Here is a 14440-nt window from a genome sequence, read left to right as displayed (position 1 = left end):
CAACGGGTACAGAGAGGAGTGCAACAGGTATGTTGCAACAATGTGAATATCAAGCGGATTTTAATGACATTTGAAAAAAAGAAATCCCACACAAAGAATAAATAGAATTAGAATAGAATTATATAATTGTTCAACAAGCGTTTTGTCCTCATAAATTCATATTTCATGAATCTTGGCTTAACAAGTCCGTATAATTCACCATATTACAATACATTGAGTCCATTACAATAAGCTGCCATGTCTTTAACATGAACCAATAACACAGTGCACCATCATCTCCTCATTATTCAGTTCAGAAATGCATCTTTAATAGAATGTTGGAGATGCACGTCGCCAAACGCTGCATAAATATGTTTTACATATGACTAGGACTGTCAGTGTGTAACAGTTTGAATCATTGCGGACTGTCGTCTACACTTGACATACCTCTTGAAATTCCATGGTAAAACAGAGTGGGGACTGATCTAGATTCTCCAGGGGACAAACACATGTATTTGTATGTAGGGCTGATCATGTAGGAAGCGCATCAGAATGAGAGCCTTGGGGCTACTGACGAAGTGTCAGCCAGCGCAGAAAGGGAGCGAGAGAAAGAGAGAGGGAGAGAGGGGCATCACCTCAAAGAAGAGCAGGTTCACTGGAAAATATCTCATCTGTCACAGTTTGATGGAAGGATGGAAAGACGGAAGATCACAAGACCTCAACTCTGCTGAAAATGAACGTTAACAGCACCCTAGGTCTCACACCGAGTGTACAGTTGGGGTCCTTATTCCTCACTATTACACATGGTCTACTGAGTAACAAAAACATCAAGACACACCCTGATTTGTGTGGCTATCCTATTTGATCATAACCAACTGTTTTTTCAAAGCCAAAATCAAAACCTAATTCCTAATGCACTGCAAGAATGTACATTTACATTTTGTACTAAAGGAACTGGAACATTCCTGATGTCAATGAATCCTCCACATTCTCTACGATACCAGAACATTTTTAAAAACACAGCCCATACCCATAACGTTGACCTATAAAGGATTTGACTGAGACGGCTCCATTTGCAATTTGAATTGGTCTTTATAGATGAATAAATAACAAGACGTCTGCCTGATGGTTTCCGTGATCTGTTGAGGGGAGGGACAGTGTGCGAGGGAGAGGGGAAATACTAAGCCATACCACTCAGACAGTTTAATGACAGTGTTACAGGTGATGCTGGGAGGAAGCCTCCACATGAGCTGTACACACACAGAGAGAGACAGAGACTGAGACGAGACTAGCTATCCTCCTCACTGGCTAGCTAGTGTACCTCGGTGAAGGCAAATTCATTCAACCATGTAGAGAAACTAGGCTACATTCGAAACAAATCATACATAGACATAAGAACCAGCTAGTGGAATTGATTGTATAAACAGCAGCCTGGCGTGGGGATTAGCTGTTGACACCCTAGGGCACTATCCAACAGTCTAAATAAAAGGATGTTCTAGAACTTTATTAACAGCCATATTTGTGTACACTCTCTTGTACTAACAAGTCACTGAAAAATAAAACATACCACTAAACCTAATGATGTTTGACCAGGGACTCTGAAGACGGAACCCTTTGCCATTCCTTCATGTAGAATCATGACATGCTACTCTTTAATATTTCAAGCTGCTTACACCCATTTCATAAAGCATGGTTGGTTCCATCAAGACTGTTTGGAAAGACATGTGCATATCTATCTAGACAGATATGTAGAGTATGTTTCCATGTTACAGATAGCTACATGCTATACAACCCTTTTCATTTACAGTATGTTGTGTCATTGATGGAAAAGGAAATGTCTCTTCTTACACAAAAAAATGGAAAAGCACTTCTACAAGCACACAGATATGATTGTACACTTTTTTACAGTGTAACATTAATACTATGTTAGCTAGAATTCAGCTATAAGGTATGCTTTTCTATTCATTCCATTCAACCATCTGGAAAACCAAGGTTACTGAGAAGGAACTCAAAGCCTGGAAGATTGGAGAGAAAGACAACTTGTAATTTAGTGTCGCCTCAGTAATTGCCTAGCTGAAAATCAACAAAAACCAATAAACAGTCTTAAGAGATACTGGGGAAAAACACGCCAACCCCCAAAAATGTGCGCGAGAGAGAGAGAGAAAGAGAAATGAAAACACCTAATTGAATGACCAGCTCTCCCCCTACGGTAGCCTAACACACAAAATTAATGGGAAATGTAGTCGCCGAATCAAAGGCTTTATGTTCGTGGCGTGAGCAGTAATTTCTTACTTGTACTTGGATCTACACTTTGACTTCCGCTTACAATGGCGGCATCAGACAAGAGGCTGATCTAGTAACACTCCTGATCAAGTCAGCAACACAAAGAGAAGAGCTCTTTTGGGCTCCCAAACCAAATGAATCTAGTGTGAATTGACTCTGGAGGCAGAGCTGAATTAAGACCGGGAGCTCTTAGAAATGTTCCAATCACCCCCGACACCGTTTACCAGAGTTTAAACCCTGAGGGTCACCAGTGTTGGCGGCACTTCCTTTATTCCCAAGAGAAAGAGCCCCTGTGTGACATCGGGCCTTCATTAGCCCCGGAGCCACAACACAAAAGCGTGCTCCACAACGACCCAACTGAACAACCCTCGACCCCTGATACAATGGCAGTTGGGTGTAGTAACTGGCTGCTGATACCATCAAACTGTAAACAGTCACCCATTTCATTAAGACCATGGGAAAATGGTGGCTTTAACAGGCAAACAACGTGTCCCCATTTTCCATCCCACTCCAGTTCCTCTAGTCAGATCATATAACGTGAAGGTTCTATTGAGAACCTGAACACAGAACAGTACTTAGATGCTATTCTATAATCACATTACACACTCCAATGGGCTGCTTATGAGGTTTGGCAACATTACTTACCACGCTGTTCATAGACACATGCACTTTAGGGGTTATGTATGCTAATCGAATGAGTAACGGAAGAGTGACATTAACGTATCGCAGGGTGACGTGAATGTAAACTGTGGTGAGGTGAAGACAGTGTCTGTGTACGCCGACCATTAGCACACAAACAGGGCTAGGAGTGTGTGTGTGTGTGTGTGTGTGTGTGTGTGTGTGTGTGTGTGCACGAGACACCTTTATTAGGTCCGCGGCGTGCAAGTGCTGCCACCTCTCATGTAACGAGCATCAGAGAGGACGGCTTATTTGCGGCGTGTGCTGGCTGGGTGCTAAAGGCTAACGTTAGGCTAGCAGCCTGTAAATTCCCCTACTGGGCTTTGCCGCGTTCAAGAATGACCTGTCACCCTAATGACAAAGGGAGTTAAAGGACAACCTTGTCGAGTCTCCCAACAGACGGGCCAAATGGTCTTCTCGTCATCCCACCACCTCCTCCTTTCTCCAAATTCCCTGCTCTTCTTCGGCATGACAGTGCCTGTCAGCCAGACAAATGCGCATTCCATTGTTGCAATTAATTTCATTCTTGTTCTGCGAGAAACCTTCCTTGTAGGATTTAATTAAGGTTTTGTTCACACGGCGAGGGCACACCTGGCTGCTTTAAGCTCACAGTTAAAATGGGCCTTCTCTCTAGATTCCCTTGGAAGTGCTCACACATTCTGTCTCAGTGTGTGTGTGTGTGTGTGTGTGTGTGTGTGTGTGTGTGTGTGTGTGTGTGTGTGTGTGCGCGCATGCGTATAGGAGTGTGTGAGAAAGAAAGAAGCGCCGGGGAGGGAAGATGGAGAGGAAGCGTCCCGCTCAGCTCATTCTTCATCCCAGGCAGATACTCCTCTTGTTTTATCAAGATGTTTTACCATGCCTTCAGAAAAGGCTTCCAGGGAAATAATGGAGGGATCTTGGCGGTTCTGCATTAGTCACACAGCCAGGTTGCATCCCAACTGACACCCTAGTCACATATTTAGCACACAATGTTTTACTAAATGTTGTGCACTATATAGGGAATTGGGCGCCATTTGGGACGTTAGGCTAGCAGCCTGCAACAGCCTAAACTCAGCATTTAGCTCAGCTGGGATGTGGAACTTGAGAGGCCTTCAGGCTATAGGAGACCGTAGTGCTCTTTACCTTATAGCTCTTACCCAATCTAATACAACACTTCTACCTCATAGCAGTCCATTTAAACAAAGTATCATAGACTGTACCAATTACTACCTGATCTGTTCCACTTCAATGTATCCCAAAGGACCATTAGTAACGCTAATTTAAAAACTGGACAGACCTTGGCCTACCTTTGGAGTTAGCGAGTATAAAATGAAGTACAACTTTATATACTGTACAGATACAGGGAAGGAGGAGGGCTAGGTAGGTAATGGTGAATTGCCTCCATCTATCTCTCCTCAGAGACCTCTTGTTCTCTTTCCTTCTCCCCTGCCTCCACCTGTTCTGCCCTCTCTGCTGTAATTGGCACATGGCGCGTCGGATCAAAGACAAACTGCATTCAATATTTCATTAGAGCGCCGGGTGCGTGTGACTGCTCAATCTGAGGCAAGCGGCAAGCAACTCGCTGTTAAACATGAGCTTGGCTCGGCGGCCCTGACGCGAACTGAGCGGCATAATCTCACACCGTTTACCATATTACTCCTCCTTAAACGGCCAAGGAGAGAGAGGGGGGAGAGGGAGGAAGAAGGAGAGAGAGGGGAAGAGCATGAGAGGAGACCAGGGAACCAGATACAGGGAGAGAAATAGATAAGGGGAGGAAGCGTGAGAACACGAGGGACAGAAAGGAGAAAGAGAAAAGTCGGAAGTCAGGAAAGACAGCACCACATCTCCCGCTTTAAGAATCCTGCTCATCCCTCTATGGGAGAGTTAATTGGGCATAACAAACCAAACAGCATTTTCTGGAAGACACCAAGAAAAAAAACTCTCCTTTAGAAATCCAAGCAACAAGCTCCAAATATAGAGGGGAGGGGGGATATAACTAGAATAGAAAAATATAAAATGTCCTCATATCTGGGCTGTACAGTGCCTTCGTAAAGTATTCAGACCCCTTTACTTTTTACACACTTTGTTAAGTCTTATTCTAAAATTGATTCAATTGTTTTTTTTCTCTTCTTGTCAATCTACACAATCTTCATTTTTTCATTAAAAAAAGGAAATATCACATTTACATAAATATTCAGACCCTTTGCTCAGTACTTTGTTGAAGCACCTTTGGCAGCGATTACAACCTCGAGTCTTCTTGGGTATGATGCTACAAGCTTGGCACACCTGTATTTGGGGAGTTTCTCCCATTCTTCTCAGATCCTCTCAAGCTCTGTCAGGTTGGATGGGGGAGCATTGCTGCACAGCTATTTTCAGGTCTCTCCAGAGATGTTCGATTGGGTTCAAGTCCAGGCTCTGGCTGGGCCACTCAAGCACATTGAGACTTGTCCCGAAGCCACTCCTGCATTGTCTTGGCTGTGTGCTTAGGTTCTTTGTCCTGTTGGAAAGTGAACCTTCACCCCAGTCTGAGCTCCGGAGTGCTCTGGAGTTCATCTTTGCCTCGATCCTGACTAGTCTCCCAGTCCCTGAAAAACATCCTTGCAGCATGATGCTGCCACCACCATGCTTCACCGTAGGGATGGTGCAAGGTTTCCTCCAGACTTGATGCCAAAGAGTTCAATCTTGGTTTCATCGGACCAGAGAATCTTGTTTCTCATGGTCTGAGAGTCTTAAGGTGCCTTTTGGCAAATTCCAAGCGGGCTGTCATCAGCCTTTTACCGTCTGGCCACTCTACCATAAGGCTTGATTGGTGGAGTGCTGCATAGAAGGTTGTCATTCTGGAAGGTTCTCCCATCTCCACAGAGGAACTCTGGAGCTCTGACAGAGTGACCATCGGGTTCTTGGTCACCTCCCTGACCAAGGCCCTTTCTCCCCCAATTACTCAGTTTGGCCCGGTGGCCAGCTCTAGGAAGAGTCTTGGTGGTTCCAAACTTCTTCCATTCAAGAATGATGGAGGCCGCTGTGTTCATGGGGACCTTCAATAATGCAGAAAAGTTTTGGTACCCTTCCCCAGATCTGTGCCTCGACACAATCTTGTCTCGGAGCTCTACGGACAATTCCTTCGACCTCACGGCTTGGTTTTTTCTCTGACATGCACTGTCAACAGTGGGACTTTAGTCGGGTGTCGGGCTTTACAAATCATTTCCAATCAACTGAATTTACCACAGGTGGACTCAAATCAAGTTGTAGAAACATCAGGGATGATCAATGGAAACAGGATGCACCTGACCTCAATTTCATGTCTCATAGCCAAGGGTCTGAATACTTACGTAAACAAGGTATTTTTTATTTATTTATAATAAATTAGCAAAAATTTATAAAAACCTGTTTTTCACTGTCATTGTGTCGATTGCTGAGGATTTTTTTTTTAAATTCATTTTAGAATAAGGCTGTAACGTAACAAAATGTGGAAAAAGTCAAGGGGTCTGAATACTTTCCAAAGGCACTGTATGTGTTCTCTCCCTATGGACATTTAGCAGACTCTTATTCATAGCTGTAACTACAGCATAGCTGTATTACACAAGGCTTGCTACAGCCCTTCTTTGCTCCTTTGCCACCACACAGAGCGCATAGCATCATACACAGAGTGCATAGCATCATACACAAAGCTGTCGTCACCATCACAGTAGGCTTTTAGCACCACTGTAACAGAGTACAGATGAGGAATTTACATGGTGTCAACAGTGCCTTGCAAAAACAACTGAACTAAAACATGGAGAAAAAAATGGAAAAATGAGCAGCACCGAAATGACCACGGACAGAGAGGATCATGGGAGTTGACGTGTTGAGGTGGATTCTGGGACATGGTTAGGCCAAGAGGCGAGTAGGACACAAAACTGACCCCCTCTCATTGTCTCATGCCTGCGCAGATATTCTGAAAATGGGACGGGCTGGGTTAGTTGGCCATTCCAATGGAGCAATGCTACTTGGGTTACAGAGAACACAGTTTCCCTCTTAGTCAATAAAGCACAAAATAATCTAGAAAGCACAAAACAAGGAGAAAACGGAGTTCTCCATTTATGTTTATGGACAAGTATAGTAGTATCTACGTCTATAGGTTTTCTAACTGTTTTATAATAGTAGTGACTGGTCAAGGTCCCCTTTCAAACTACAGCATTGGCTGGAACGTCGTCACAATTTAGAAAGAAGCATTTTGCCTCATTTGAGTGTCAGTTTTTCAATTAATTTAGATCAATTATATATGTTATCCATTATTTATAAATGATCTGGTAAAAATGTTTGCAATTCCACTTTGATATTGGCAATTGGACTTCAAATTGGATCTTGAGGTGAGTAGATTAGCCATTAGCTTACGTTAGCTGCTAGCCGTTAGCTTACATTAGCTGCTAGCTGTTAGCTTACGTTAGCCAATGTTAGACCAATTAAGCCCTGGCTGGCAGTTTGAAAGGAGAGAAAAGTCACCAGAGGTTTCATGCATGGTAAATAAAGGTGGTGGTCGCAGATCGAGAAAGCATGGCACTAAGCGTTTTCAGTCACAAAGTGGGTTACTTACAGGTAGTAAGTGTAGGAGTGATAGGTTCTTCTGCCCAGTGGGGTGGTGGTAGGATATAAGCAGTGGTGGGGGACAGGAGGGGGAAATGGAATGGAAGGAAAGGAAAAGGAAAAATATTAATGTACTGGAGAAAAATATATAGAAATGAAACCCCCCCAAAAAAGCACGATATGGAGGCATAAAGTGACGTTTTTTACGAGTACGACTGTGAGGGCAAGGTGGTTGCTTGGGGGGACAACGTCATGCGTGGAGGGGTAGAGGGTGAGGGCCCAGAGTTACAACATTCAGTTACAGTGGGTGGGCGGAGTGACCTGTTGATTGGCAAGTCAGGTGTGCAGGTGTTGCAGGAGAGAATTGTAGGTAACATAGTTCATTAGTGGCAGGTTGACGTTTATTGTCATGAGTCTTGCCCTGGAGGCAGAACTGAGCAATTTATGCTAGATGGGCCAGCTGCAAAGTCAAAATTGGCTATATCTTAAAAATGTAGGAAAACAAATATTAGCTTTTTGGTCTTAATTTCAGGTTATGGTTAGGTATTAGGGTTAGCAGTATGGTTAAGGTTAGGCTTAAAATCAGATGTTATGACTTTGTGGCTGTGCCAGCTAGTGACCACTCTGCAGAGCTGCCTCCAGGCAATGACAATAAAGGCCAACCTGCGCCTTAGTGAAGGTGAGAGGCTGTTATTGAGATGATAGGTGGGCTGTAGTGTTATTGGAGAGTGGGCGAGTGCAGGAAGAGGACAGGGGAGGAAGCTCATTGGAGCTGTGTTTAGAGAGCAAGTTTATCAGGAACTGGCTGGAATAACATGTTTGTACAACAGCAACTTTAATATTCAGAAACATATTCCTCTCCTTTTTCTTACACATGTTTGACAATCCAAGAAGGAACAAAGTAGAACATTGGGCAGTAATAACAAAAACAACACTAACGTTGAACATAGTTATTACTCTGAGACACAAGCCTCTACTTTTTCTTACACATACACTGTGCGACCATCAAAGACACAACTAAACCATTGCTGATGTGGTTTGGTCCCTGATTCCCGATTAGAATCGCTGAAATAAAAAACGGTTAATAAAACATGAAGGTCATCATGATTTAATGAATAGTCATTGGATTGAAATACAGAACAATAGCTATACTGACAACCGTCCAGTATGAAACCACATTACTCCCCTTTAGATCAGGGGTTCCAACATGTTTTCACTCAGGCCCCCATTTCAGTATTGGGCAACATCCTGTGCGGCCCCTCCCCCAGTTTTAAAAGCTAATTTTCGAGCAATACAAATACATTTTGCCATGTATTGTGTATTCATGTGATATTTGTGTAATGTGTATGTAATAATGTGTATTAATGTGATATTTGAGTGACTCAAACATTACAACAAAATCTAGAGGCTAAAAACACTAGCTAAAAAACACTAGCTGACATGGGCTAGGTGATCTGGACAGTTCTGACAAGTTATTAATAGCTCTCTACAGTATGTAATGACTGACATGACAAGAGGGACTGATGATGCACTACCCAATTTAGAAATAGCACCTTGTGCACTCTACTATTACAACTTTCAAGCCTGCTGGTTTCCTGTTCTACCTGATAATTAATTGCACCCACCTGGTGTCCCCCCTGATTAGATGAGGAGTAAAGTTTGAGGGCTCTAGATACTGAGAGCAGGGTAGAGAACATACCCCAGAGAAATCTGACCAAACTCCCATTGCGCTACACCCATGCGTGTGGATGCAGTTTGGCTATCTGCTCAGCATCCGCTTGTCTATCTGCTCTGCTCAGCATCCGCTTAGCTCAGCATCCGCTTGTCTATCTGCTCAGCATCCGCTTGTCTATCTGCTCAGCATCCGCTTGTCTATCTGCTCAGCATCCGCTTGTCTATCTGCTCAGCATCCGCTTGTCTATCTGCTCAGCATCCGCTTGTCTATCTGCTCAGCATCCGCTTGTCTATCTGCTCAGCATCCGCTTGTCCCTCTGCTCAGCATCCGCTTGTCCCTCTGCTCAGCATCCGCTTGTCCCTCTGCTCAGCATCCGCTTGTCCCTCTGCTCAGCATCCGCTTGTCCCTCTGCTCAGCATCCGCTTGTCCCTCTGCTCAGCATCCGCTTGTCCCTCTGCTCAGCATCCGCTTGTCCCTCTGCTCAGCATCCGCTTGTCCCTCTGCTCAGCATCCGCTTGTCCATCTGCTCAGCATCCGCTTGTCTATCTGCTCAGCATCCGCTTGGCTATTTGCTCAGCATCAGTTGCTGGGGTTGCTGTGTAGCACTTGCCACCTCTTTCCCCCCTTCCCCCCTCGCTCTCTTCCCCCCCCCCTCTTGCATTGGACTCGGGCTAATGTAAACTAGCCTGCAGCTACACAGCCACAGGCATCTCTGACTCTTTGAAAACAAATAGTGCTTTCATACATTTTTCCCTCTTATCTTTGTTAGTTTTTCCTGCCACAAGATAAGCCTCTGAAATATTTTCCTATTCCCATTGCCGAGGTCATTAATACAGTGGTATTTGTTTTATGAATATTTCAATGCATACCGTATAGCAGTGCCATTAAACATTTTTAAATGGTGCTTATCAGTGTCATCAAATAAACGATTTAGCCTTGACGTTGACGATGCAGGGGGTTTGAAGGTGAAGCGACAATCAGAGGGAATTCATTTGATTTGGCCTTTCATGTAATTACACGATGCACACAAGTCTCCCGTTAATCTACAGTATCAGGGTAACGCTGGACCTCAGGGAACATGGGAACATTCAAACCTTCTTTCAATACACTAACTCTTGATGTGTTGACAAAGGGCTCTAATGTAGACAGGAACACATAGTATACAATTGCAGACTCTAAAAAGTTGTAGACTAATTGCACACACAAATTGTCTGTACAGAAATGACACATATCGTGGAAATAGCATTTTTAGTGGCTGCATCTGTTCCATACAGGTGACAGTACAAAGACAGTTTGGGAGTCTGACCTTTTCTTCATGACCAGTACCACGCCGAGGAAGATTATGACGAAGAGGAGGATACCAGCGATGACCCCGGCGATCTTCACAGTGTGGTCCGTCTGCTTCTCCGGCTCCACCGCGTCAGGCTTCCTGGTCGCAGCCCCTGATGGTAAAAGAGAATGGGTTACAACCGTCACCAGGCGGCCATTTTTGGATACATGTCATCATCATCATTATGGTTGTCACGTCATTCACTCCTTTCTCATGAAGGACTCATGCAGGGTTAAGACAACACCCGTTACCAGTGAAGCATTGACTATGTAAGACTATAGGGAAAGGTTTTAAATGAGAAGGGGAATTCCTACACTGTTGTTATAGTTCATTACGACAACGCTGTCTTCAAGTCTACCGGGTGGTCTAACTGGAGTTAGGAGTTGGAAAACTCCAGCATCGTACAATCCCTTTTCCATATGGCAGGAAAAGACCAACCTTGTAATACTGATTCCTTACTGTGTGAAAGTTCATACTATGCTAAGCAGGCCTCTTTCCATGTTACATTAAATTCCATGTGATGAAACTGATTTTTGACTGACGACAGCTGCATGTTCTCTCTGGCTTCCACAGCTGCTCTACACTTCAGCCGTGCACTACCTTGTCTGTCCTCCAGCCTCCCTCCTGGCATTATGTGTTTATGCACTACTATCTTACCCCCCATCCTTCCCCCCAATCCTTAAATGATGCAGTAATTTGCCCTCGCCTCAGCTCCTGCACCTGAGAGTTCCAGATAAACTCATTAACTGTCCCTTTTTACACACCCATTGTCTTCGGGCGACACAAAGCTCGAGCACGTTGCCTCTGTTGGGTTTGGATATTCAAATCTGGGTCATGTTCTGTAGTGCGCTGAGCGGCAGCGCACAAACACGAAATAAGGGAAAGGGAGAGGGGGACTACTTGCTAGGGAGCAATTTATTCCCAAAGCAGGCAGTGGCGGGTGATCACACCGAGGGCCAAGGCATTTCAAATCTGTTCCAATGAGATAACCAGGCCCCTCGCAGCGTCGCAGAAGAGCCACTGTTTCACTAGTACTGGGACCTTCCCCTCTGAGGGAGGGAGAAAGGGAGAAAGAAGAGGAGAAGGAGAGAAACAAACGAGAGGAGAGAGAGAGTTAGAGAGATGAAAGTAGGAGAGCGAGAGACAGAGTTAGAGGAGATAGATAGAGGGAACGAGACAGAACGAGAGAGAGCCTCCTGCTCTCCTGTTTACTGTATAATGTGATGGAACGTCAACCCGCGGCCTGATGAACTATCCATTTCCTCACGCTAAATGAGTTTGGGATGAAAAATAGTCAGGACACGTCGTTCAATTTTCCCCGGCCCCCGAATCTATTCCTCCACCACTACTTCAATCAAAGGGTGACAACATCCATCACTATCGTTGTTACCGCTGTGACGGATAGGGGGGCCAACAAACGGGTGGCTTATTCCACGGTAACAATTTGTTTTACTCCGAAGGGTGAGTCTGGGTGAAGTGAAGGGAGAGAGGAGAGGGTAGGCTTGGAGTACAGAGGGCCTAGGAGAGAGAGGGTGACCACCCTTCAGGTTCCACACCAAGGTTGACCATGTCCTTGGATGATAATCTGATCGGTGCTTATATTTGTCCTATTGAAATGTGTTTTTTGCATATCCCAACTCTCCCCGAGACTCTGAGGGTGAGGGTCACAGTCAGGGTCAGTCATTATCAACACTGACCCTGGAGCAAGTAGAGTCAAGGGCACAGACAGATTTTTTTCATCTTGTTGGCTCAGGTATTCAAACCCAACGACCTAAATGCTAGGCTACCTGCCGACCTTCCATGTTGAGTCCAGAGGGGACAGTCATTAGCATTCACCTACCAGGCAGGCAGTCTCTCAGAACGCAAATGTCTGCTATCAATTGATCAGTTATTCCATATAATTGTGAATACCACTAGATATAGCTCTTTGGATAACCAGAGAGCTATTGAGGGGTTTAGGTGGTGAGGAAAAGGCCTTCAAGGAAAGCAGTAAGGAGGATGTCAGACTCTTATCAGGTAAACCTTGCGTGGGCAAAAATACAGAAAACATTGGGGGGGTTTAAAAATATTCCCAAACTAAAAGACTGAACAGTCAAGGTCAGCTTGACTCCCTTGGTATCTCCAGTTTGTTCGGAAAACGTCAAAACATCTCCAGCTGTTTTGGACTTTCTAACTATTTACTTTCACACCAAGCTTTTCTACTTCAAATCCTCTCCTTGACATCTCTGTTTATGGGTCAAAAGCAAACTGAATGCCCCAAGAGGCATAAAACACTGGTCCTTTTCAAGTTTAAACGGCAGATATCTCCGGCTTTGAAGAAGGGAGTGAAGCTTTCAGGCTTTCAGGGAGGCCGTTTCATGTCAAACTCAAACTATGCGAGGTGCTTTGGGGGATAGGGTGTTCCTCTGTAACTCTGTGTGGGAGGGTGTGTAAACGTCGGGGCCTGAAACACCACAAGAGCTGGTTAACAACACACAGCGGCCTCCACTGCTTACATTTATCATGTCCCGAGGACGTAAACAGTGTAAATAAAACAAATGCTGATATTTAACGACCCCTGCCAGGTCACTCCTATCTACACGTTGTTGTCCATGTTGTATTAAAACTAGACGTTTCTGACTCATTTTTTAGAAAATGTTAACTGGAGTTTAACTGGTAGAAGTTAGTTTAGTTTCATAACTTAAGGGAAAATTGAACATTTTAAGTCTCAAACTATGTTACAAATTTGTAATACAATTTGTACTCAAGTCCAAAGTTTTTAACATACATGTTTTGTGTGTGTGTGTGTGTGTGTACTTAGGACATTGCATCAACCTAACGTTCCCTTTTCTTCCCCTCAAAAAATCATGTTTATTCCCCGTGACCTGTAACAAGCCTAAAACGTCCATGGTTAAATATTTTACAGGAGAACATTTTCCATTTCACAGTGTCTGACTGTGTGTGACTGGGTAGAATCATTTGGCTTGTTGTATAAACAGAAGGAGGAAAGTTGTCACCTTTCCTTTGAAGCCGTGCCTGCCTGGTAAATATTTGAATGTAATTTTCTGACAGCAGGTTGAGCAGGATGGCTTTGTCGTGCATGCCAGAGTGTGCAGCTTCTCGGTTTCATGCTCGCTGCAGAGGCCTGTATTGATCTTTTTTTCCCCACTCACAACTCCTACATCTGCCTTGAATGAAAATGAGCTCATTCTATGTTTTTGCAACACAACCAGGTGTTCAAGGTACCAAATCCCATGTCACACTATCTGTAAGATATGAATAGGATAAATACTGACCAAATGACAGGTATGAATACAAAGTGGAAAATAAGAAATCTGGTAACCTAGTTAACCCTTGACGGTCTCTGAAACATGGCAGTGGACATCTTGTTTGTTAAGACTTAAAGAGACACGCTACAAAATGTAACAAACAGATGTTATAAAACATTAGAATGCACACACACACACACACACACACACACACACACACACGAGGAGAGAGCTGGGAAGTTGTAGTGGTGGTCTGACCTGTTAGTTGGTTGTCGCCAGCCGCGGGGGCGATGCGTATGTAGGGAGTGGTGAGCTGTGTCACGATTATGGCGGCTAAGGCAAAATAACAAGTTGTTCCAGGCCAACATGCAGGAAGTTGAGGGAGAAGGAGAAGAGGGCAAGGTTGAAGCAAAGAGGCAAACAGGAAAACATCCTTAATCACACAGAGCAGAGAAACGGTAGGAGGGAGAGAGGAAGAGATACTTCTCTCAGGGAGGAATAGAAGGTTACACATAGTTCACAAGCTTGGCATTGGTTAAGCAACGGTTATGTTTCCATACATTAGTAATCATCCCAGAAGCTTGGTTAATTACTTGTTTGTGTTGTGTGCTCGTGAACAGCAGGGAGGGAACTAACACAGGAATTTCATACAAACCTGAGGGAGCCATTCTAGAGATATGAGACTGAATATAAACATTCTGCTAG

The 14440-nt window shown here is 44.3% G+C and overlaps 1 protein-coding gene across 6 annotated transcripts in view; it reads right to left on the bottom strand.

The window, feature by feature from the left end:
* LOC115150117 (receptor-type tyrosine-protein phosphatase mu) overlaps nt 1-14440 on the bottom strand; it is a 303522-nt gene that overhangs the window by 81688 nt on the left and 207394 nt on the right. For 3 of the 6 annotated variants that reach the window (XM_029693071.1, XM_029693087.1, XM_029693110.1), the window contains 3 exons: nt 13994-14068; nt 10464-10599; nt 7493-7522 (listed from right to left, as the gene is read on the bottom strand). In XM_029693071.1, coding sequence (XP_029548931.1) covers nt 7493-7522; nt 10464-10599; nt 13994-14068 — 241 coding nt within the window. The remainder of the gene's footprint in view (nt 1-7492; nt 7523-10463; nt 10600-13993; nt 14069-14440) is intronic. The other 3 variants (XM_029693079.1, XM_029693094.1, XM_029693103.1) reach the window with 3 other exon arrangements.

Source organism: Salmo trutta, chromosome 2 (genome assembly GCF_901001165.1).
Source record: "Salmo trutta chromosome 2, fSalTru1.1, whole genome shotgun sequence".
Lineage (NCBI taxonomy): Eukaryota > Metazoa > Chordata > Actinopteri > Salmoniformes > Salmonidae > Salmo > Salmo trutta.
The sequence above is the reverse complement of the archived record's forward strand: the minus strand, read 5'-3'. Positions and strand labels throughout refer to the sequence as shown.